The sequence below is a fragment of the Schistosoma mansoni genome, chromosome W (genome assembly GCF_000237925.1).
Source record: "Schistosoma mansoni strain Puerto Rico chromosome W, complete genome".
Classification (NCBI taxonomy): domain Eukaryota; kingdom Metazoa; phylum Platyhelminthes; class Trematoda; order Strigeidida; family Schistosomatidae; genus Schistosoma; species Schistosoma mansoni.
The window spans coordinates 36,654,405-36,681,991 of NC_031502.1; the positions used below are offsets into that span (position 1 = coordinate 36,654,405).

The window sequence follows — 27,587 nt, forward strand, 5'->3', positions numbered from 1 at the left end:
CAAGCGCATCTTCAATCCTGTACAATGAATTACAATTCAGGACCTTCATTTTCGCGTGCGAAGGTCTGACCTCTATGTTATTGAGCCAGTATCCGCTGGTGTTAATGTTGAACTCCAGTAGATCCATGATCTTGCGTAACCCTCCATACATGCGATCAACTTTATCGTTAAGGATACCATAGTCGGTTTGATACCCCGTAACACTGTGTTGTAATAAGTACGATAATTAGCTATTCAATGTGAAACATATTCCAGAAATTTAAGATGAAAATGAATAGGACTAACCTTATAATATTCTTTCTTTCTAAAGCTGACTTTAGTTTCTCGAATGTTTTGTTTGTAAATGAACGATATCGTGAGATTTATCAACTTTTACAAGTACATTTTGATAAACTAAATTATCAGAAGAAAAATTATTTAACAGTGTATACTAATGAAATGGATTTGTCTTTATCGAGGTTAAATGCCTTTTTAGAAAAATTATCAGCTCCAACTTTCAGAAGTATTGAATAGAATTTAAACATCAGAATCAACTTATATCTGATTGCTTATTCTTAATATTTTTATAGCATGAGTATACTTTATACGTATTTTGTAACTAATTAGTGTAAATTTGTGATGTATTTATGTTGCATAAAATGAATGTACAAGCTTACTTGGATGGTACTTTATTTCAGATTAATGTACTCAAAATTGTTCAAATGATCATAAAACTTATTTAGATACTAAACATTTACAAAGTTAAGTCTGTTATAAATAATGACGTCAACATACAATGAGTCTTTTACGAATAGTTTCCGATTGTTATACAACATAGTTATGACCAAATTTTAAACGATGTTATTCGAATGCAAATAATCAGCAGCTTACTACGACTAGTGACAGGTGAATTATCTATGTCGACTTTATTTTGTGACTGTGAAAAATTTAGTACTTGTAGACTTAAAACAATGAATGGTACGATGCAAGTAAGACGATAGATGAAAATTTATTATAAATTTAAACTGAATCAAAACGATATCTGACTGCAATAATTTTTACATAATATAATTACATTGAACAATAGTCAGACTTATTTGAATTAATTGAGTATTGAATTGAAATTCAAAATCATAGTGAATGAGATTATGGAATAAACATTTACTGAAACTTAATGAGTTGAATTCACAATAAATCATTATTGTTATATCCTTGATATAACGCGTACAGCATGAGCACTCGAACACTAGAAACCTCCAAGTCACAAATGAGAAGATAGAAGATGAGCGAGAAAGAATGCTATACCAAACAGTGTCAAATATGGTACAAAACTCTCAGGTATTTATAGTTTTTAGTAAAAACGAAATCATCATTATGGTCATCTAATCCGCATACAGTGGTTTTTGGCATTTGTCCAATAGGGAAACTATACGTCGACATACTGGGATGTTCTTCCCGAAGATGACTGGATGGAATGTCTTCGACTCTTTATGAGCTTCTTAGAGCTTCCTTGAGTTTACCCGTGGGTTGTCCTTACAATTATGGGAATCAACTGAATGAAAATCACATCAAGAAATCATTGCATAATCTTACAATTTTCTCTTGCTCCATAAAATATGTTTTAGTAATAAAAAAATATTGATCCCAACAGGTAGGAAAATTAGATTTTAAGATGTTTCGTAACTAAGAGTAAGCCAGTTCTTTAGAGAATAAATGAAATATAAATTTTAGAAAAAAATAAGATTTTTGGTCCAATCTTTATCAACAAGAAGAACACTAGTATTTTTGTAGATTTGTTTAGTTTGTGTACAAATAATGCGTTTTGACTTCAAAAACTGTTAATGTTGATAATATACCTTTTATTTTCAATCCATGAAGATCCATATAAGGCAAATAAATTTTTTATTTAACTAAATTCACGAATACAAACTTGTTGTAGTTAACTAGAAATATTCTGTGTTTTTTATTAATATTTCATTTCATATTAAAAATAAATGCCCCCAAATGCCCTGGTATGGCCGAGAGTGGGGAGAGTTCGCTCTTCCTCTCAAAATGCTCTCACATGGCCACGCGTATATAGCCTCTGCCAGGGAAGTCCTACTCACTGTCTTCGCGTTGCATTATTGTTGTTTACGAAATCGAAAACTAAGAGGACGAAAAGCGAATGTCCGGTGCTTTATCCGAATTGGTGGACACGGTAAGTTCACCTAGGGGAGTTGGAAAACCCTGATTACAAACCAATGGTGCACATGGGCTCCAGTATCCTGATGGAACAAATGGCGTATGAACCAATCGTTGGTCACTGGCTACCATGAGACTGCATCTCTTCACGATGCTCCACTGCCTTGTGGATCAGATTTTTAGGTCGAAGGCTCCGGGTGTGTCCCCCTAAGAAAACCACGTGCTTCAGTTTGGGCACCTGAGCAGTATCACAGCCCTCACACAATTAAATGAAGTGACAATTTTTTGTGTGGCGCATGTATATCTGATGCTTCCTTGTACCAATATTTATGTGTACAAATAAATGAACAAATAAATACAAAGAAATAACTGAATCATCTGAACTTATTAGTCACTCATAATCTTACATGCAAGAATATGTTAAACTTCGAAAAAAATTCTTTGATTTTCAATATACTTATGGTATACTTGAATTGGTTTCCAAACAATTTAACAATAGACATGAATATATTACAATTCTAATAAAATTGATTTTGTGTATTAGTTTTACACTATATTGATAATTGAATTAGAAGGAAAGAGAACAAAAAAGAAGTAAAACGTTGTTCGAATAGCATATTACGCGAGTTTTGATAACGATTTTTTATCATTTTGAAGCAAATCAAAAATAATATCTCAAATAACAAAAACAACAACAACACCACCATCAATCATAATCACTAAACTGATAGCTTTGAAACAATAGAAAAAAAACAATTCATATGAATAAATTTTTCACATGGTTACCACATTGTAGTAGTAAACCATGTGAAATTTGAGAAGTTGTTTAATTTATCATTATAATTAACATTTCAATTCTATTCTTAAGTAATAATTAGATACAAGTCATTAGTTGAACATAATACAGTACCATAGATAGTAAAAAGACTATACACTAATTTTCACACCCTAATTCCTAAAGGAACATAATCGTAAGAATAAAAAGTTTAATCTAACTGCATCAGTAGATATGGAATGTTTGAGTGAGATTGGATTAAGACAACAACAACAACAAAAAGACATAACCGTTTTTGTGATAAGCAATAGTGCAAGTAACAATATTTTCATTCTTAACGTCATTTATATACATTATCCCACGGATTTTCTTTTTACACACATACATAGTAGTTTGTACAGGTATCAATTAAAATTTTGTACACATGTATATATTTTGTTTTAGTTATTACATCACAGTGTTGCATAACATAAAGTCTATCGTATTTGACTAGCTTGCTAATTTCTGTTTGTCCAGGTTATTTAAAAACCTCAGTTGAGACAACTGCCTACATCGAATATATATCGTTATATATTGGTCTTATTTAAGTGATTATAAATTTTTTTAAGTAATCAACTGTTTATTTTCTACGTCTAATTGAACTATGACAAAGAGACAGTTTACTGATTCGTTAATAGGTGAATAGATCATTTAAAATTGTTTTGTTTATTTTTCCTAGTTTATCTTGTTTCCTTTTCAGGATATTTTATGCAGTAACATAAATAGTTATAGCAAACTAAAATGAACAAGATTTATGACACAGTTGAAACCGAAAACTTTCAAATGAAATCAAGATCTAATTAATATGACCTCATATGGTCATACTGATAAGTTGTAGCAAATGAATAATACTATTTGGAAAATGAATAATAAACAAAACAAGGTCACTTTAGTGAAATAAAAAGGCATTATTGAAATCGAGGGAATACTACATACTACATACCTCACTTGTCATGAAGTTTACAAAATACAAGTCAGACAATCACAGCGTAGAACCTGGTACGCATGTTCTCACTTACTAACATACACCTGTTATCCCTCGTGAATGAGAATAGGCCACCAACCAGGGTTCTCTCTCGAACTCTATCCTGGGTGATCCTTTTCAGTTGTTCCCAGTAGCTATTCATCCTTTTGATATCTGCTTTCAATTTTAGGCTTTGTTTGTTTCTTAGCCTTCCTCTCTTCCGTTTCCCTTCAACATTCCAAGTAAGTGCTTGCTTCATGATGCATTTTGATGATTCCCACTATGTATGTCCTATCCACCTTCAGAATCTTTTCCTAATTTTCCTTTCGGCTGGAAGCTGGATTGTTCTCTCCCATAGTAGGCTGTCGCTGATGGTATCTGACCAACAGACATTAAGTAACTTGAGTAGACAAATGTTTACAAGTACTTGTACGTTTTTAATGTTTGTTGTGGTAGTTCTTCAAGTTTCAGCTCCATACAGTAGAACTGTATTGACGTTTGTATTGAAGATTGTGACTTTGATGTTGGCTGACAGTTGTTGGTATATACGTATGTACAACAGCTCAAATTGCCTTACCCGATAAGCAGACCAAGATGAGGTCATCAAATCAAATACCAGAATGGTGGAGGTGGTAACAGTATCATTGTTAGTAGAAAAGATTGGTCATCGAAGATGCGATTCAAGAAGACATAAATTAGTGAAACAAAATACGAAAGTGTGGTGAGAAGTTCAGAATTTCAGGATTTAGGGGAAGACAAAGAGTGGATGAACCTGCACAATTGCGAACGATTTTGGGCCACGTCATTCAAAGTCGCTAACCACTGACTACTATAATCACTCAGACTTTAACTATGTAGTCTACCCTCATTAATATGGCTTAGTCCAATTGTCAATGATTTCATGGACTGATGCCATGCTTTGGTTTGACTGCCTCTAGCTTTTCTACAGCTTACTTCTACACTACGCAATATCGCCCGTCGAGGCAGATAGTGTTTGAGCATATGCAACAGACCTCCCAACCCACCTGTAACACCATCCGAGGTCATCGATTTCACAAATACATCGTTTTTAGGTATAGTATCTAGGAATAAATTTCAGATTGAGTGACAAATAATCACTGTATTATTCTTCTTTAAAATGAATTGTAACAACCTATAGATCTTTAGTAGATTTCTATAGATTAGCAACATCACCTAAACAGTCATTGTGAATAAGCAAATGTGTTTCTGATAATTTGCACTAAATTAAAAATTTTCGTTTATGGATCACAAACCTGGCAATTTCACTATGATTCTAAGACATATTAAATTTATTTGTATACCGAAAATTTTCTGAACCAAAAAGGAATTAGAAATTGAGTACTTTATTTTACGTTAAAAAACTGATTATGGTACTTATTCTTGCAAAATATTGGTCGATTAACATATAATTAGAAAGTTTAAAAGGAGAAAATGTTTCATACAAAAAATTACAAGCATTTTCAAACATCAGGTGGAGTGGAATAGTAGCGAACAATTGAATCCAGGATTTACATTTTTTCCCTATTTAGAATTCATCATCTGAATGTACTTGAATCCCAGTAATGATGTTCACATAGAGATTGATTAGAATTCAGACCTTAATATCAACAACTAGAGGATATGAACACATGCAACTAGATAATAGATTCAAAACATTTTGTGATTTACCTAGCATATATATTTCAAAAGAATGGTAATATTAGGTAATTTAGACAACATAACGATATTATTAACATGAAACATATTTAATAATGACTACACCTACATAGTAAGATAATTTCAACAAGTTTAAATACCTCACATTTATTTTTCTGGTTTTCTTTTTCTGTAAGTCACAATATTACAAAAACTATAAGTGCCCAGAACACAAACTAATATTGTGAGTGTAAATTATCATAATTATGCTGCACAAATTAATAATAAACTTTCGTATGAGATAAGAATATCAGTACGATATATTAGTCCAGTAAGATAATGATTATTGATGTCAACACAAATGTTACAGAATTCAAGTCTATTTGTGTTGTATGCTACTTATGTTGACAGATATAAGTAGTGTGTAGCAGCAGAAGATTGAGAAGATTCACTTAAAGAGAACGAAAAGGGAAACAGAAAATAATTGTAATAACAACACAATTGAAAGAATTATGAAGTATGTAAAGGATAACTAATGGAAGATATGCAATCTACGTAGTTAAATGTATGGTTTTCATATTTTACCTAAGAACTCTGTGATTTTGCGAAAACAATGAATTGGTTTTCTCTACTTGACTTCTTTGTTTATTACATACTAACAAGCTTTATTAAGTATGTGCTTGTTATAATAGAAATTGGATAACTGTGTACTTCGTCATTTGGTAAATATATTTATTATATTGAATTGAAAGATATAAAACTGTTGGCAAACTAATTGTTTACTGTATTGTTAACTTTTAAGCAGTAAGTAGTTTATTAGCTATTTTACTACATTATAAAGAGCTTTTTTTCCTTCAGAGGAATGTAAATGATTAAGAATATGTCACTAACATAGTTACATCATCGATTTAAACATTCTATCTTTCAATTATTGTAGTTAATACAAACTCAAATTGCAAAGTTTATCTTTTAGTCATCTTTAAACGTAAATTTGAAATATCTAAAAAATAGTAAACAAATCTTAGACATAAATATTCAAACATTGAAAATTATAAAAACTAAAAAATCAGAAACCAAAATTCAATAGATTTTTAAAAATTTCCACAAGACATTTAGACGGTTGGACTGTTAACCGCTAACTGATTATATAGATGATAGATTTTTAAATATCCTGATACAGAAATAATGTATTAAATTCACTTATTGTTTGTTTAAATCTTCTCAGAGTGAACACCAACTCTGAGATGCAGGTACATCCAGCTGACAAGTCCCAAATAGGACGAAACGCGCGTCCTGGATTCCACTGCTAGCCACTATCTATCTTCGCTTAGAAATAATGTATTCTGTAAAGTTAGAACATGGACTGAATGATGATAAAATATGTATTTAATTAACAAACACTGATTATTTTTAAGATGGTGGATTTACAATACACCAGAAGACAGTAACACATTTTTTTAAGAACTTACTATATTACTAACAAAATTGATATTTGAAAGATTAACGGTAAAATTTCATTTACCACTATTTATACATTTTTAGCAACAAAACCCTAATATATCACAATTAGAGAGTGAAATGCTTAAAAAGTACAAAACTAGGGTTCAAAGTATCTTGAGTACGTTTGTAAACTGTAGATAAATACTTTTTCAACTATAAGTACCTATTACGAGGGCAATTTTTCATTTTGATACATAGAAAAATCTGTTATTCAGGATATGAATAATTAAAATCTCTTAAGTAGTAAGGTTGTAGTGAACGAGAACACAAAAGGGGAAATTCGAATGTATCTCAATACAAAATTATAGAACATCTTAGTCAAATCTGAGAACCATACAATGAATAATTCATTTGAAAAATGTCAATTAATCGTCTCAGACTTCATTGCTCTTTCATATCCACACTAATCACTCACTGTTCTCGTTCTGTTTTCTTCAATCTTCTTAACCTTCTGCCTCCAGACATATCACTTTTGACTAATGATACATACTACTTATATCTGTCGACATCAGTAACGCAATTAACTACTTACTTACGCCTGTTACTCCCAAGGAAGCATAGGCCGCCGATCAGCATTCTACAACCCACTCTGTACTGGGCCTTTCTTTCTGGTTCTATCCAAATGTTGTTCATTCTTCTCATTTCTATCTCCATTTCTCGGTGTAATGTGTTTTTCGGTCTTCCCCTTTTCTTTTGGCCTTCAGGATTCCATGTGAGGGCATGTCTTGAGATGCAGTTGGGTGATTTCCTCATTGTATGTTCTATCCACTTCCAGCACTTCTTCCTGATTTCTTCCTCTGCTGGAATCTGGTTTGTTCTCTCCCACAGTAGGTTGTTGTTGATAGTGTATGGCCAACGGATCCGAAGCATTTTGTGTAGACAACTGTTAATAAACACCTGTATCTTCTGAATGGTGGCTTTCGTAGTTCTCCAAGTTTCCGCCTCATACAGTAGGACTGTCTTGACATTTATGTTGAAAATTCTGATCTTGGTGTTGGTTGACAGACAATTTTTTTGAGTTCCAGATGTTCTTCAGTTGTAAATATGCTGCTCTTGCCTTGTTGATTCGCGCCTACACATCTGCATCAGATCCACCGTGTTCATCAATGATGCTGCTCAGGCATGTGAAGATTTTTACATCCTCCGAAGCTTTTCCACAAAGTGTGATTTGATTAATGCATGTTGTGTTTTATCGGGGAATCATGCTTTTCCCTTGTGTATATTGAGACCTACTGCTGCTGAGGCTGCTGCTAAATCGGTTGTCTTCTCCTGCATTTGTTGTTGCGTGTGAGATAGAAGGGCTAGATCGCCTGCGAAGTCTAGATTGTCCAGCTGCATCCTAGCTGTCCATTGTATCCCATGCTTTCCGCAGATGTTGACGTCTTCATAATCCAGTCGATCACATACACCACAAGGTTATTTTTATTTTATTCATCAATTTAATTTTAAACAAATGTCATTTTAAATGACAACTTAACAAACGTAAAACATGTTCTACTTTTTAAATACATTATTAATTATAAAAAAGAATTCACATAAAACGCCAAAATGGTAGTTATTAATGCTCAAGTAAATTTCAACTTATATGTTAATAGATAGCTTAACGTTACTCCACTTTTTAAGAACAGCTGAATGTTTCTCCTACTCAATATCTTAAACAGAATTACCTAAAGTGGTGTATTGGGATTTCTGTTGGTAGGACAAATTAACATTAATTACTTATCCAACAAATTTATTGGTTAAACGAAGACTCAGCGACACAGTTGAATTATTCCGATGCTTCCCAGCAACGCTAAATGGAGAAAGAAGTTCAGTTTCAGATGAGGAAAAGTATATATCACAAGCAGTCAAAAGCACGAATAACAACAAGCACACAAATCAAACGTATGTATACAGCATAAAAATGTCCTTGGGGAACGTCACAAAATAGCTTATTTATAGAGGCAACCAACCAATGACATTTAGGATCGTTTTAAGTGGTAAATACAATCTGAAGGTAAGAATGCGCAGTTTTTGCGCGAAAACGGGAAATTCAAATTTCCAAAATAAAAATATAAAAATAAGAAGTCTACTAAGTGAGTTCTGGGGATCAAGCATCCCCAATACTATTTCTTTCCTTCCATACTAATACGTATTACCATATAATAATAAGGATTATTATTGTTTAAATGTTTTCGTTTGACTTCAAACTCTTACATAAACTTTTCAAATTTACGTGTGTGATCACCATCTATTTACATGTAGATTTTAGTCAGTTGACCTTAATAAACTGTTCTCAGTTTACAGGAACTATGTAAACTATTAGGAAGTTTGAAGATATGAATTTTCTTTACAAACAATAACAAAATGAATAAATGAAAATTTTCAAAACGAGACGAAAACAATGTAACCTAATTGCTTGGTTGGAGAAAAAAATATTGGAAGGGAGTTTTGTGGAGATTTTGGTAATTTTATATAGTTGAAATCATGAGTCCCACAATAGGACGAAACAGCCGTCCAGTGCTTCCAGATTTTCCATGATGGTCTAGCTTCAATTGACTCATGATTTCAACTATTAAAAAAATATTGATATGCATTGAATACAATTTTCAGATTATATAAAACTTCCTCGTTTCTCGGCCTAACAAAGAATATACCATTAATGTATACATACTTGTATGTATTTACCCCGTGATATACCAAGTTTACTAAGGATTTTATTGTCATAGTATCAAGTAATTATCAGACTATTGAATCTATGTTTAAATTAGATGATATAGAATAGATCAACAGTTAAAACGTCAATTAAAATTGAACATTCCATATTCACCTATATAGATAATACATTAAATAGGAATAATATATATTTGTAAAATCTCAACGAATGAATTTGAAGTAAATCCAACGTTTCGCCTGGAAATTTGGTTCAAGCTTTTTCAAGGAAATATAATCGAGCATCAAAATAAATCGAATATAAATAAGTACATGGTTCTTCAGTTCATTGTACACTGAATAGGTCATTCAATCAACGTTAAAAATGTCAAAACTAGAGATTTACTTCAAATTCGTTCGCTGAGATTTTACAAATATATATTATTCCTATTTAATGTCTTACATTAACTTGGCGCCCAAATACTGTGAGACGATTCGCTCTAATTTAGACAAAAGTTCTTATAAAAATATAATCAGACAAATATTATCAGTCCCCTTCTCTTTAATCTATTATATTACTATGATTGAATTCATGCTGTGTAACAAAGAAAATCTTTAGTTCATTTCTATATCCTAAACTATTTTATTGTTTTTTCAGACAGATTAGGTCAGATTAATATATAAAGTAGATGAGTAGTCACTTTGTCTAGTAATAGTAATATATTAATTTATGCTGACAAGTCATATATATGTCTTTTTTTTAAAGAATGGATTAAAATTTTACTTAAATAAGACTGAAATTAAGGAAATCTCCCAGTATGATATGAAAGTGCTTTGTAAAGGTAAAGGTAACATTTCAACTAATCTACTGACAATATAAGTTTAGTTCATAATTAATAGACATGCATTGAATTATCATAGAGATAAATTCTTTTAGAGCAGAAAAGAGAAAAGAAAGAAAAGGAAAAGAAAACAGAGAGGAAAAAATATTGAAGAATTATAAATCATTCAATTATGTCATATAGTTACTTTGCAAAATAAACGAGATAATGGTAATATTGTGGTGTGGTCTACTTATATCCACATAAGTAGTATATGATGATGGTCAGACATAGAATGTATTTTGACAGATCGATAAGGAAACAACAGGAATGAAGCGAAATCGGTATGAAAATGCATGAACAATGAAATCAAAGAAGATGGACTGATATTTTCAGAAGCAGCAGTTAAGATTGAGACAATTGATTGATAGTTTGCAAATTAACTATTTACTGCATGGTTATCAGAATTTAGTGAGATAGTTTGTAATTTGTGCTTAAATACATTCGATTGTCCCCAGTCGTGTTCTTGTTTACTACAATATTAGACAATCATTATATAATTCTATATTGTCTGTTTTATTACAGAACAAATATAAACCAAAATATTATCAGCTGTCTCTGATATATATACACAATTAGTTAAGTTGTCTTTGTTATTGTGCAAAAATAGTTTCACTGAAATTTCTCTAGTAAAAACAATTTCCATGTGTATTTTCAAGAGTACATAATTTTGCTTGTTTGTTTGTTGTTTGTTGTTTTTGTTTTAGTAAATATGGAAACTGTTAAGTAAATGAAATGAATGTGATGCTTTTACCTATTGTAACTAATTCCTTATGACTAAATTCTATCAATGAATTCAATGGGAATCAGTGACAAGACTTTGTTTCATGGGTAGAAGATAAGTACTTTAAGTTTTTCAGATATGTTTGTCACTTATTACAAATAAAAAGAGAAACTAGAATGGTGATTTCAGGATGAGTGAGATTAGATGCAGATTACTGTTAAGTTAAATTGTTAAACTTAATTGTTTGAATGATTTTAGTTGATATAGTCACTTAGGTCTTAATACACTATATTCTTATATTCATTTCGAGTTAGTTACAATCTTTAGTCAATTTATTTGATGAAACACTCTCCATTATGTCTAATTCTGAGATAAATATTGTTTCAGTGGAACAAATTATAATGTTCATCAAGTATGTAATAAATTCAAGATGATAATCAGTTAGAGATGAATATTTTAGTGAGGTTTCTGTTTCATATCATTCGCAACAAATATAATAACATACACAGAAACATAAGATGACAACCATAAGATTTAAAGCACTGAATCTGTTAAGATACATTACAACAGTGATATTCAAAAAAGGTTTTCCTAATTAGTTGACAATTGTTTCTGTACAGCAACATCATACCTTCATGTTTGTCTTGACAAACTGTTTGAGGGACATTACATGAATGTAGAATCATTACACTCAAAGTACTACATTTCAGTGATGCAGTAGAAATGGTTCGCATACATATGATGAATCCAAATGGATTTCAAAATAGAAAACCCGTTGATTGAGATAGTTTGTATCTTCCGTTTTAACTGAAAAAATTCATAAGTGAAAAGTAACAATTAAGACTAGAAATTTTAATACAGTCTGTGGAAGTAGATATAAATACTGAACGAGTCAAAATCACACTAACCAATCAATTTGAAAATAATGTTGATTCATTTCTTAAGCGTATACCCGTTTAATATGAAATCTCATGGATCAAAAATGATGTGCATTGAGATAGGGATTACCACAGTCTGACCGCTTTATTTGTTCACATTATATAGATTTCATAATCAAACATTACTTCTGAAGTCTTTTTCATGACTTAAGACTTCCATATGATATCTAGAAGAAATATCAGCAAGACTATAATTTATGGACGAACCAATAAGATTCAAGATGACAGGACTTGGAATCTGGCGCGAAATTCATTCATTCATTTGGCTAGATAGCGATTTGGGACTTTAGCTGATGTCAGTTCGTGATGAAAACCCTAAATCTAACTTCTAATTCTAACCATTAACTGTGAATGATAATCCTTATTCTTCACACAGGTTTATTACCTTCATTAAGCCCTAATTAGTAGGTGAACATCCTCAGGGTCATTTTAACGTCAATTAAAGGTCGTTCATAAATTATAGTCTCACGAAAAACCTGATGAAACATGGTTGGTGACCAGTTGAATCATACAGTAGTGATTCAAATCTTTAAACGCCGGTTTTATTTTTGAATAACAACGAGTTAACCTGAGAGTTCTGGAAAAAATATGTAGCCATTGGCGGCTTTCTAGAACTCCATAACAATTCCATCGTCAACTGTGAAGATAATTAAATCGACAACTTCCACGACTCTAGTTTTTTTGGTTATTATTATAAGACTAATATTTACCTGTACCGATAACTATCATCAAATTTACTATGAATATTACAATTAGTCATATAAAATCATTCATGGCTTTTGTAAATCTTGATAGTAATGATGTTTTTACAATCAACAGAAAATAGTTTTCATCAAAATAGGATGACTTTTCTGAAACTAATTCAATGACAACGGAATTAAGAAATGTCATTGACAAGTAATTAATTGTTAATAATAACAATACTAATAAATCTTCAGTTAAATCTCTGCCAAAGAAGAAAATAGATTCATCGTAAAAATAGGCTATGAATGAACTAAATTATTGGAATTATGCATATATCCATAACCATTGCCAAATATTTCTGCTCATTTGTGAAACCTAATTCTAATCAACAATATCTAAATATGGAATTTTTTTAAAAAAAAGAAAAGGCTGAATCTGCAAAATACAGTACAAAATTTGAAGTATATTACAGACCAACAAAATTTATATCCCAAAAGCAGTTTTTTTCAGATTGAAGATTTTCTATTACATATGGTACATACACTAATGATGAATATGATTCATGATGATTGAGTTTAATGTTAAAGATATGAATTTGGATCAGAATGTTCAGTGGTTATCATAGTTGATTGATCACTGGTTGGTGATCAATGTCCAGTCTGTTGAAAATTCCTACATGTTTGACATGAAAACATTTGATAAGTGGCTTCACTTATCATATTAAACAATGACAGGGTTTTAAACTTCAATCGATAGGATTCGATCTGCACTAAGAAAAACCTGACATACATGACATTGATCACCACCCAGTCCTACAGGAGGTCAGTCGCAGCCCAGATAGCTCTGTGGTAACGTCTCTGACTGTGATGGTGGGTGACACGGAATCGAATCTGTCAGGGAGCACCAGTTCCCTCAAGATTACAGGTACACATTGCTGGCGAGTGCCAAGTAGCACGAAACCTGGGTCCATGGTTTCATGTTTAGTAGTTATCTTTATTCAGTTTTAATAGGATTTACAGAGATGAGAGCTAAGTTTAAAATATCTTACTTTGTTGATAATATGTCCATATTATGAATATTCACAAAAAAACTTTCGAAACCAAATAAAACATTTTCTCAATTACATCGGTCTGTTATGAAACCTACAATTTAGATATTCAAAAGTTACAATACAAGTATTAAGTCATTCTTAAGATTTAAGTAAACTGATTAGAAATTCCTCTTGTTTTATTTTTTTTTTCGATAATTTTAATCTCAACTGTAACAATGATGTCTATGCTTCCTTTTAATTGATCCGAAATCATGATAAGCTTCAAATCAAAATGAATATTCCCTAGACTGTTTTCATTACATTAACATGGTTTCACTTAAATTTTCATTTTTTATCAATTTTCAGAAAAAAAAAATCAGTATTCTTGTTTTATCCTGCTGATTTTTTTTCTGTCATATCTAAACTTAATCAGAAAGAATATCAAATATTTGTGTACTTTTTAAGTAGTATAAGTGTATTTTACAGACTCAAGAAAACTATTCCTTACCTTGAAATTCTGAAAAAAATCCTCTCACTACCTCAGTTAAAGATGATGTTTTTTTAGATAAGTCAATATAAAACTCATGATTATATTATCTAAATTTTCACCGAAAGAAAACATTAGTAGTGGTCGCAAATTTTATTAAATAATCAGGATAAATAAACCTTATGTTATTAAGCTAACCATTCGGATTGCGTTGTTTTCCTTATGTGGTATAATACGATGAAAATCAAGAAACTTGGATTGAACGCCGTAACCACAGCACTCTCCAGTGATAAATGAAATTTAATATCTCTAATTTGCGAAATACAGAAGGACCTATCAGTTTATTGATGATGTGTAAAGTTTTTTCTTATGACGAAACTTTAATTATGTGATAATAAATTATTAGAAGACGGTTTTGTGGAGATTTTAGTAATTTTATATAGTTGAAATCATGAGCCGATTGAAACTTCCAGGTTTTCCACGATGGTCTAGCTTCAATTGACTCATGATTTCAACTATATAAAATTACTAAAATCTCAACAAAACCCCCTTCTAATAATGATCATATGCTCACTAGTGACTGGCTCTATGAGGTATTTCCTGGAGTTCTAGTGAGAAGCAGTGACCATTTGGGTTCAAGCGTGTCTGTTGTGAGATATCAACTCACTGAAGACATTGGTGAATGGTTGCTCAACTTCGTCGATTGGTTGAAGTTAGACATTAACATCGTTGGATGCCGGCTCAGTAGTCTAGAGGTTCAGCGCTAGCGCGCGAGACTGATGGGTCGTAGGTTCGAATCTCGCGATGCGGGATAGTGAGTACGCACTGTAGAGGAGTCCCACAATAGGACAAAACGGCCGTCCAGTGCTTCTAGGTTTTCCATGACGGTCTAGCTCCAATTGACTCATGATTTCAATTATATGAAAATAAATTATTTAAAATGAAAACCACTAAAACGAACACATTTTCTTACGATAAAATTAAGTGCATTGTGCTAATAGTATCTTACTACTTAATTCTCTAAATTTATATTTCATTGACCTAGTATTTTCGAAAGAAACATATCTGTCTACTTAAACCAATTTTTCAATTGTACAAATATTGCAATAAACTTCCATGTTTTAGATTCTGTTCAACTGAATAATTAGGTACTTGTGTATTTTTATAAAAAAAATTGCAATGTATTCTTAACGATCAGTGCTGAAGAACACATACTATAGAATTTTAGTAGTCAGCTTATTTTTCTTCTTGTCTATTCTTCGATGAGAAAACTTACTAGCTTACTTACTTACGCCTGTTACCCCTCTCAGAGGAGCATAGGCCGAACACCAGCATTCTCTGTCCAACCCTGTCCTGGGCAATCCCTTCCAGTTCTTTCCAGTCGTTATTCATCCTTTTCATACCTGCTCCTATTTCCCAACGTAATGTGTTCTTTGGCCTTCCACTTTTTCGCTTCCCTTCCGGATTCCAAGTCAGGGCTTGCCTTGTAATGCATATTGGTGATTTCCTTAATGTATGTCCTATCCACTTCCAACGTCTTTCCTTAATTTCCTCTTCAGTTGAAAGATGGTTTTTCCTTTCTCATAAAACGCTGTTGCTGATAGTATCCGGCCAACGGATGTTGAGTATCTTGCGTAAACAACTATTTATAAATACTTGTACCTTCTTGACGATGGATGTAGTAGTTCTCCACGTTTCGGCTCCGTACAGTAGCACTGTCTTGAAGATTTTCACTTTGAAGTTAGTTGTTTTGAGTTCCATATGTTCTTCAATTGCAGAAATGCTGCTCTTGCTTTGCCAATCCTCGCCTTAATATCTGCATCCGATCCTCCTTGTTTATCAATGATGCTTTTCAGGTACGTAAATGTTTCCACCTCTTCCAGAGTTTCGCCATCAAGGGTGATTGGGTTGGTGTTCTCCGTGTTGTATTTGAGAATCTCGCTTTTTTCTTCGTGTATGTTGAGTCGATGAGACGAGGAAGGGTACAATGATAAAATTCTCATAATGAGCATGAACGACTAATACCAAATAATCGCAGAGATTTTAACTGTTGAGCTAGAGTAATACAATCAAGATTATGTTTCAATAATTATCATCATATATGACACACAAAATGATAATTGAAAACCTTGTATCATATAACTCATGATGAATACCAATGATAGTGTTAATGTTGTTTTTAACAGAAATTAAAAATGATATTTTTCAACTTTATACTTATTATGAATTGTTCATTAATTTCTTTAATTATTTCAATTCATTACATTATATTACATCTTATTATTAGATAACCAAAGTGGGTGGCATCTTAAACCAGTAAACTTACATTTTTTGTATTCACATACATTTTTAGTCATTTATCATGGCGACAAATATGATTATATACATATAAACATCCTATCATCAAATGAATATGGGGAGTAACCTAAAATACACATCATTTAACTACACTAGTATATATGTATGTATATATGATAGATTAAATGTAATAATGCTTTTCTTAATAGCTATTAATGATTATTAACAGATGCTTGATTTAACAAGTAATTAAATAAACAATTATCGTTTCTTTTTAAAAAAAGAAAAGAAAAGAAGAATTCAAGACATCTGCCATTTTTATTCAATATATAATTGATAAAATATAATATTTGATTGAAGAGAAATTGTTTAAAATATTATTTCTCAGTTAGTCGGTTAGTCAGCCACAACTTAACCCCGGGTACATACATCCATCGGTCCATGTTACCATACATCATTAACACAAGAAGATGAACATTAAATTCATATATATTATTTCTGTTATGATTTTAAAGTTAAAATGATCTGAAATGAGTAAAATGATAAACAATAAAAGATATACATTTACAAATCCAACTCTTTAATTCATTAAATAGGAATAATATATATTAGTAAAATCTCAGCGAATGAATTTGAAGTAAATCCAACGTTTCGCTTGGCAATCTGGTTCAAGCTTTTTTAAAGGAATTATCAAATACTGTGAAATTATTTGCTCTAATTTAGACGAAAGTTCTTATACAACTCTTTAAATGTTTTAATTCATAGACTATGTTATAATTCCTAATAATAATTATTTATGAACGTCAAGATGAATAGGTATAAGTTAGAATCCATAATTTTGTTAATAGGAATACAATTGTTAGATTGAATTGGAAATCGCTTATTGATATACTACCAAGTATAATAAGCGGCAGCAAAATAAGATTGTTTTTAAATAGGATTACCATTTACAGTAGTACTGTGGTGTATGCTACTGATATCGATGGTTATAAGTAGTATGTATCATCATTCAAAAGTGAGATGTCTGGAGGCAGAAGATCAAAGAAAAGAGAACGAAAACAAAGAATGATTGATATGGAAACGAAAGAACAATGAAGTCTGGGACGATTATTTGACATTATGCAAATGAATTATTTACTGTATGGTTTTCAGAAATTTTGCTAAGGGATACAGTAATTTTTTGTATTCAAATACATTTAATTGTGTCCATTTGTGTTCTCATTCACTACAGTATTAAAGAAGTTATTTGTATGTTTGAATATAACTAAGACCATTATTAACATACATTCATTTGTTATATTTTTAATAAAAACGATTCAGAAACTTGATTCACAATTATGTATCATACGTTAAAACTGTTGTATCATGTGGAGAATTATGAATGGTAACTTTGAGGACTATTTATGGACCAGTGTGATATGTATATTTCCTGTTGTATAATTGCCAAGTGACTTAACTGTTCATATTTATGTTCCTTTTATTATAAGCTTTATTTTGACCCATGAACTAATATTATACGATTTACCATTCTTGAGTTATCCCCAGTCTATTGATTACTGTTCCCCCTATTTACAGCCATATTTGGCTGAATCTTGTACAAATGTTATTTTCTATTTTATGGTACGTTGTGGTCAGTTTGTTTGGCATATAAACCCAGTATGTTTGACAATAATGATTCATACTGCAGAGGCTCTTATTGGTATTCTGGACTTAACCGGCTGGGTTAGGCAGATAGCAGGACTGAAAAGTACTCAAGACTGCTCATACAGCTTTGTGTATCATCAGATCCGATCGATAAAATCACTGCTCTCTGATAGGCGGTCTTACCACGTTCATATATCAGACAGGGCACGAACACACACACACTCACACGTTATAACAAAAACACAATCAACTTGACAGTATCTGCAAACATTAAATAAATTATTGTTTTATCATTTATAAAATTCATAAATATTCTTTGTTACATTTAATTATCGATATGAAGATACGGATCAGCAAAGCAAGAGTAGCATATTTACAACTGAAGAACATCTGCAACTCAAAACAATTGTCAACCAACACCAAAGTCACAATTTTCAATACAAATGTCAAGACAGTTCTACTGTCTTGTTTTGTTATATCCTCTACTTGATTACAGTAAATAAGGTATAGAACGATTGACATTTGAACATGTAGAAGACCAGTCACAAATCAAAAGATGAAAGAAGCAACGGAAGCGGTTATTAGATAAGAGTCAAAAATGTTCAGAAAATAAGGGTATTTATAGTTTTTATTATAGGTTATAACATCATTATAATCCAACTAATCCTCAAGTAAAAAGTTATTCAATTGCCTAATAATAGTATCCCACATTGATATTCATGAAGGTTCTATCAGGTTCTGAGTGGATGAAATCCCTTCGGCTCTTTTGGAGCCTCTGGAGACTTCGAGGCGCTGTTTGGGAACTATTTCAACATATTTATTACCTACTTTTTGATGTAGTTTGTTTTTGTTATGATTAACTAATCATACTAGTCTAAACCTACTTTCCTTCATATTTTCTTATTTATTCTTGAAATTTTTCAATCTGAGTTAAATGAATATTAGTTTAAATTTTCATAATGAGTTGAAGTTAACTGAATGGGCATTAGAAGATAGATAACATTGGGTAGTTGTGCAGCTTCATTTTAAAACCACATATTCATGATCATACATGGAATTAATCTTAGAATCTTCAGGAATTATGATGACTATAATGTCACTCATATGACATTACTTCTCAATTTTACAGTGATATTGAGATTCAAGTTACAGAATAAATACTAGACATTCTGAAACCGGTCATATCCGAAAGTTCTTAATCCCTACCTAGTTCGGACTAACCGATACTATTTGATGGAAATTAATCCTGAAAAGGATATCATTAACTTTAATAACGATGAAAATCAAATCAACACTAAAATCGTGGGATAGAGAACAAACTTACAGAGAATTACGTGGACGAATTTCATTAAAATTATCACTACTTACTAATAGAAAGCTGTCACAAAATTTTCGTTGTAGGGATTTCAGAAAACTAGTGTCTCATTAAATTGTTCAAACCAATAAGAATACATTCAAAATCTTTATTACTATATTTTTTTTAACAAGATCGATAGGCCACGTAAACTACTACTTATGGAAACCCCCAACTTGAGGAACAGAAGGCCAGATGAGTGGTCATAAGTATCTTTTATCATTACGCTTCATGACTCACTTGGTTATACGAGTAAAATGCTGAACTATAATTTAACATAATTTATAAAATTCAACAGGTATATAACTAGGATAATTTTGGTACAAAACTAAGTGGGTTATTCTTGATTAACTACATTTTTGATCGGTAAACGATACGACAATAAATAATGGGTCAATGAGAACTTATTAGTGAGGACCATATGAAAACTCCACCAAATATACGTGCGATAAGCATACGCAGAATATATACCAAGTGATTCACTAAAGAATAACTGTCCGAATTTCACATCACTCTTTCTACCTTTTCCCAGCATCATCTACTACTAGTGACTACTTGCTCAAAAATTTGCGCAATACAAATTGTAAGTTCTTTCCATCATCCAAAACTCGCCTCAAATTCTGTTTATGTTGACTTTCGTTAAATGGGTTATATTATTTCATTTATTTCAACACATCGAGGGAACTAAAATCCATTAAGTCATGTAGGAAATTACAAAAATATACACGAAACCAACTTCCCATTAATTTTAAAACACCTAATTATCTCTCCACAATATACATATTTCCAAAAATTAATACTCACTTATATGTAGTTCACCAAAGGTGATTTGTTTTAAATCAAGTAGACCGACTTTCACTAAACGATGATTTTCACATCTAACACTATTATTTGGTCACATTAGAACCACTACCTACATAAATTACGTTTACATTGCTGCCTAATTTTCGAGGATTTAGGTGGGATGATGTAAGATGTTCCAGAATAGAATTACATGGAAATTAGGATAAATCTTGGATACGATCCCGTTAGATAATGATACAGTTGCTAATAAAACTACTACCTATCATCGTTCAGGGTATTCATGTAACAAAAACCCTTACACTTAAATTCTTAATCAAATCGGAATTGCCTTTTACAGAATACTGTGGTAAGTATCCGCCTATGTAGACACTGTATGCTTAGACAAGCTTTCAGAAGTTCGGATGTTTTATCATAAACTATATTTTGTCAAGTGGTACGCTAGAATACATTGTAAAATCAGAAGAAATAATACTTCAGATGAAATTCTTCACACAAAGTATTATTTCTAAACACTCTGAAAGTGGAAAAACCGTTTATTCACTACCTACTAATAACAGACATAAGTAGCTAAACAAAATATACTAAAGTACTTAGCCCGTTTGGAAGCAGAGTTAAAATTACGAATAAGCCTGAGATTTATCACCAGATGTTACTCATATCAATTATTGGATTTTTAGTGCAGATAAATTCCCATCAAATATGGAGTACAACATCGAAATTTCTCAGCCTAATGGTGTTCGGTGGTGAATTCTAAAAAAATGAAACCTGATTTCCATGGTATCTAGAATAACAGTCCACATAAAAGCTTAACACGAATCTATTCCCGTACAAAAACGAGTTTATAACCTTGAAAGGCTATGCATTACAAGATAATTTTTTGATTATAAATCATTCACCAAAGACATGTTTATTTACGTAGCTATGAGTTACAATTTCAAAATAATACGACAAAAGTAGGTGGAGCCAGGGTTGCATCCTACAAGCCAATGTGAAAATGTTCAGAGTTGTAAAACATGAAACCACTGCTCTAAGAAATAATACAGTAACTGAAAATAAATTTCCTACAATAACCATCAATGCAAACAAAATAAATTATTAACATAGTTCGGGAATAAAAAGAAAACAAATGGAATAACGGAAGTATATCACATGTACATCATACAAATTAAAAGCAAAATATAACAACAAAAAGAACACTAGTGGAAAACTGTGCATGGAAAATAAAGTATCCTTTCCTAATAACCATAAGGTTGATTACAAATTTTTCATTTTAGCCATGAGTGATTCAAGACTATCATTTGTCTGTGAAATAAAACAATCAGATGTCTCTTGAGAGTTTGAATTAATTTTTATGTTATTCACTGTATATAATGTTTTTACACCAACTCCTTCAGAATTTGAATTGGATAAATCATGTTTTATATTACAAGTAGATTCTGTAAAACTCGGTGATTCTGATTCTAATTCAATGCCAAAATCATTTTCTTCATGTTTTGACTTGGATAATGCTTCTTTAAGTTTTTCATGTTTAATTTGATTGGCTTTTAGACGTTCTTCAATATCCCAAGGGGAATCAAGTGGGAGATTTAATTTTTGTAAGTGATTACGCCATTCAGTTTGACGCTGATTACACCATGAATCAGCACAATCTGGGTTTGCTTTCAATTCAACACGATAAAATGAATCTTTAGCCGCTCCATAACCTAAATAACTAGAAACCTTTTGTAAAAAAATGGGCGAAAATAAAGAAAAGTAATGTTTACAGTCAGCAGGATATTCTTTCTGATGTTTCCATCTAAAAGAATTTATGAGAAGTTAAAAATCAATTTTATTTCACTTACTTCTAATAAACTAATAAGTTTAGACTACTTTAAAAAAAACACTTACCATTTGGAAGTGTGATCAAATGAACAAGAAACAAAACTCTTATTCTAACAAGCAAGTAAATGATACTTGTAAAAATAACAAAGATGTAACATACTACCGTAGCATTCAGTTCCCCAGAAAATATCAATTGAGTTATACAAAGAAAACAATAGTATTTTCACAAATATCAACCAATGACAGTGTATGGTTTTGGATAGATATACTCATCGTTTAATATAATAACAATTAGTAATTGTCTACAATTGTAAGACGTTTTCTCATAATTAATGTAACTACCATATGGTCATAATCGAATCCTCAACTTTTAAAAATTCACATCTAGAAAAATATGAATAATTTAAGGCAAAACATCTATTTTGATTCTGTTCATTAAAAAGGAATAAAAAAACTTAAAAATAAAACGGTTTTTTGTACTAATTCTATTCAGTTTGTTGGAGCATTGCCATTTTCTTCCACACCTCTTACACTAATGTACACGAAACCAAAGGACGGGTTTACTGAGAAGCGGTTCGTTCCATCCTACTTTATGGCAGTGAAAAATGGCCGATAAGAGTAGAGGATATTCGTAGGCTACTAGTTTTCGATCATAGGTGTCTTCAAAGCATTGCTCGTATATCCTGGGACCACCGGGTAAGTAATGAAGTCGTTCGTAAACAGGTACTAGGTAAGGATGGCAAATCGATTGATGAAGTAGTGAAACTTCATCAGTTGAGATGGCTGGGACACGTGTTACGTATGCCCAACCACCGACTACAGCGACGTGCAATGTTTTATGGTGTAGGAGTAGGTTGGATGAAAGCTAGGGGTGGCCAGACCAAAACATGGCACGAGTCCATGAAGTCACTGGCACGTGGACTACCTGGTTGGGATCCACGAGATAATAGCAATCGATGGTTAGAGAGCTTGAATGACATGGCTCAAAATTGTTTGCAATGGCGAAGGTGCATACACTCTTTGTGTTCTCCAAAATTTTAATCTTCTGAATTCTTCATATCTCTATCTTTTTCTCTTTCCAAATTTATTTCACCGTATTATACTCCTTCAATAACATCTTCAAACCCTAATCTTTCACATGATGCTTATACTCTTACTACTTCTACCACTATGGGATTTGAATGGACAACTGCATCTCTGTGCTGATGTGGTATGGCAACTCGAACTGATGTATGTACGTACGAAGTTCTACGTTGTGACTGACTGACTAAATGTCATCAAAGAAAAACGAAAACGAAATATAGAAAAAAGCTTCGACAAATCTAATCATCACAGATTATTTGAAGATCTGAACAGGTAAAAAGGATAGTATTCCTAAAATTATTGAATATAAAACTTTACATCAGTGTTCACTTCATAACTTTGTGTAAATATGCACTGTACTATAATATCATAAATAATCCTTCAAATTTATTAATAATTCACTGTTAATAGGAAACAACTCATATGATATAATCACAATACATAAAGTAAGATCTAATTAAATTTTGTATAAGGATATAGAACACATAAACCTAATTCAATGCGTTTCGTTTAATAATCATCATCAAATTTAATAAATAAATAAATAAGAAAATTAACATTTAATTATTCAGAAATTCAGTCCAATTGAAGAAATTCAATGAGTTCAACTTATAGTTCACATGTGTAATAAATGTGATCAATCAAAGAATAAATAGTAGATTAAAAGTAATTAGTAAAAGATCAACATAATCTATTAATTAGATGAACGAAAAAAAAGACCATCAAAGAAATATTTCATACACTTATAACTGAACAACTTTTCAATTAAACCATATTAAGGGGTTTTTTGTGGAGATTATTAGTAATTTTTTATATATAGTTGAAATCATGAGTCAATTGAAGCTAGACCACCATGGAAAACCTAGAAGCACTGGACGGCCGTGTCGTCCTACTGTAGGACTCCTCAGCAGTGTGTATCCAGTGATTCCAAGTTTTCCATGGTGGTCTAGCTTCAACTGACTCATGATTTCAACTGTATATAAACCATATTAACTCTATAATTATATGAACTAAAAATAATCTAATTATTAATTATGTTAATTATGTCAAGAAAAAACAAGTTCACATAAAAACTTCAAGATAAAAAAAATGTTCGAAAAAAATTCAGAATAATTATTTCTATGTAGCTGAAAACTTTACTAATCCAATATGGTCGTTGGTGAAATGTGAACAAGAATTATAATTGACTTGTATGAGAATGGGATGGAAAAAAACAAACATATGTTCAGCTTTGCTATACAGCATTCGGTAAACATGTAAAAAGTAGGTTGTTTAAACAACATTTTTTAAAATCCTACATAACACTGAGCTAAAAAGATCAAAAAACAAATGTGAAAATAAAACATTTGTACACACTTAAGGTTGAGCAAAGTATGTATCCAAACCGTTATTGATACTTGAAAGCGCATATATAACTCTTATTCTCACTGTAGCAGTGATAAGGACATTTATATACGTCCGGATCCTTAATCAATCAATCCTTAAATAACTATGTTTCATTTCTTAGTTAATTACATACATAAGGTGTCTATTTTTAGTATCTAGTGGATTATCTCAAACTGTGTTATGTTCTGCACTGTCTATTATACTTTGATTAATGGCACTTTAAGTTGGTTAGAAGGAACTGAAAATAAAAACAACTTTGGCGGAGCACCGACTTGAGGGTAATAGATGAAACAAGAGACAGACACAAAAACACAGGTGTTTATACGACAAAGTTGTAAATAAATTTCGACTTTTAGGAATATTCGAAAGAGCTGATAAACTAAAAAGGATCAACCAACTTGTTTGAATTGTCCCTCAATAGCAAGTAAACATAGATATGAGAGGTTTATTCATTAGGAGTAAATTCTTCTAACCGTTAAGAAATTCTGAAACCTAATATGTTTTTGTTCTACCGAATATTTAGCACTGTCAAGCTAGGACAATGGATTTTTTGTATAGAAAGTCTTTTTAGTTGACAACATTTTTTATGATCATATCAATCATGCCTTTTATTGCTGCCAAAATAATCACAAAGATGGTAGTAACTAAACATGCAATTAGTGTTGTGTGGGCTACTTATATCCACATAAGCAGTATATGATAATGGTCAGACATGGAATGTATTTTGACAGATCGATAAGGAAACAACAGGAATGAAGCGAAATCGGTATGAAAATGCATGAACAATGAAATCAAAGAAGACGGACTGATATTTTCAGAAGCAACAGTTAAGATTGAGACAATTGATTGATAGTTTGCAAATTAAATGTTTATTGTATGGTTATCAGATTTTAGTGAGATAGTTTGTAATTTGTGCTTAAATACATTCGATTGTCCCCACCCGTATTCTGTTCACTACATTATCATTACCCAATTACTTCGAAATTATTATTATTTATCTTTGACATTTGATCATAAAACCTTTATAATGGGGACAAAATCTATAGTAATACTGTATTTTCAATGCTATCATGGAGTCATTAGTTATGATATGAGAAAATTTTATTGAAACTTCAGTTGCCGTTGATGTTTAATTAACGAAATGGATAAACTGACTATAAATAAGAGAATAGTAAGCCTAAATGTAGAAAATAAAAATTCGAACAACAGGAAAAAACATACTTCACCGAATTTCAGCAGATATTTCAAAGTATTCTGAACTAATAACGAAGAAACAAGCGCCATTGTAGTAGGAAGTGATGCTGCACATACTCCTTCTCGTTTAAGAGTTTTTTCATCCAAACCGCTGGCCACAATTAATGGTGGCAGACATTCAAAACATGGTGTTCGACCAGGATACATAAGTTGAATATGGCAACTAACAGCGTCTTCACTGACACCAGACTCATACCAAACCTAAATTAAATAAAATTATGAAAATACGAAATAATCAATGTAAATCACACATCGAATTCAAATGAGTGGAATGCATATATTTATTTATTTATTTAAGCACAAACACTGATACGAAGCGGCGCCAAAATATATATGCATCACACAACAAATCATTAAATTTTTGTGTGGGCTGTGGTACTTTCCGGGTCCCCGAACCGATGTTTTTCTTAGAAAGGCCTATCCTTGAGTCTTTGACCTAGAGGATTAATTCTTAATGCAGTGGAGCAATGTTAGAAGATACGGTCCCATGGTAGCTGATGACCAAAAATAAATCCACACGCCTTTTGTTCATTCAGGATCCTGGAGCCTATGTATAACATTGGTTCGGAATCAGGGTTTTTCAACCTACCTAGGTGGATCCTCAATATCCACCAACCCGGTTAAATATTCGCTTTCCATCCCCCCAATTTCGTAAACAACACCCCCGCCGCGAGAAGGCAGTGATTAGGACTTCCCAGGCAGTGGTTGTATGCACATGGCCATGTGAGAGCATTTCGAGAGGGAGAACGAACTCTCCCCACTCTCGGCCGTACAAGAGCATTTGCTTTTCATCTCCGCAATTTCTTGAACAACACTCTCTTCACGAAAAGACAGTCACTAAAACACGTGACCATATAAGATCATTTCACGAGTTATAGCAGACTCTCCCTACCCTCAGACGTACCAGGGTTGGAAGAGATATGTAGTAGGTCCATAGCTATTTACCTTAATGCAGAAAACTTTAATAAACCCACATAAAATGACATGAATGCACTACTGTCAACTACTTGTCTGAACCAAAAATGAATATATGCTGGCTGGTTACTGTCTTTACAACATCCGAAGTCAGTAATTAGTGACAGAACGGGAAATTTCAAAAGTCATTCTAATAACATAAGCATATTTATGTTATCTAAACATTCTATCGTTAAAATATTTTTTCTAAACTGAATTTTAATCCTTCCGGCTTTTGATTGACTATCTTTCATGATGTTGATTAAAAGTGAAGTAATTTGAATACAGAATACAAGTATGTGTGTCTTGATTAGGCTAGTCGTATAAAATATTTAAATCTACATACAATTCAATAAATTATGAGAAAATATACACGTAGATTTTAATTGTAATTCAGAAGGATTAACCTTTAAAAGTATTTAAATTAATTAGATGTTATACATAGTATTATGAAAAATATCATGACAAATATTAATATCAGGTTTTGTGGAGATTTTAGTAATTTCATATGGTTGAGACC

The 27,587-nt window shown here is 31.7% G+C and overlaps 1 protein-coding gene across 1 annotated transcript in view; it reads right to left on the reverse strand.

The window, feature by feature from the left end:
- Nucleotides 1–21,823: 21,823 nt before the first annotated feature.
- Nucleotides 21,824–27,587, reverse strand: part of Smp_045780 (ubiquitin-activating enzyme E1-related) — a gene marked incomplete at its 3' end in the record, with an annotated part of 12,144 nt that continues 6,380 nt past the window's right edge. The window contains exons 4-5 of the mRNA XM_018789554.1: nt 26,081–26,314; nt 21,824–22,288 (exon numbers count right to left, since the gene is read on the reverse strand). Coding sequence (XP_018654986.1) covers nt 21,824–22,288; nt 26,081–26,314 — 699 coding nt within the window. The remainder of the gene's footprint in view (nt 22,289–26,080; nt 26,315–27,587) is intronic.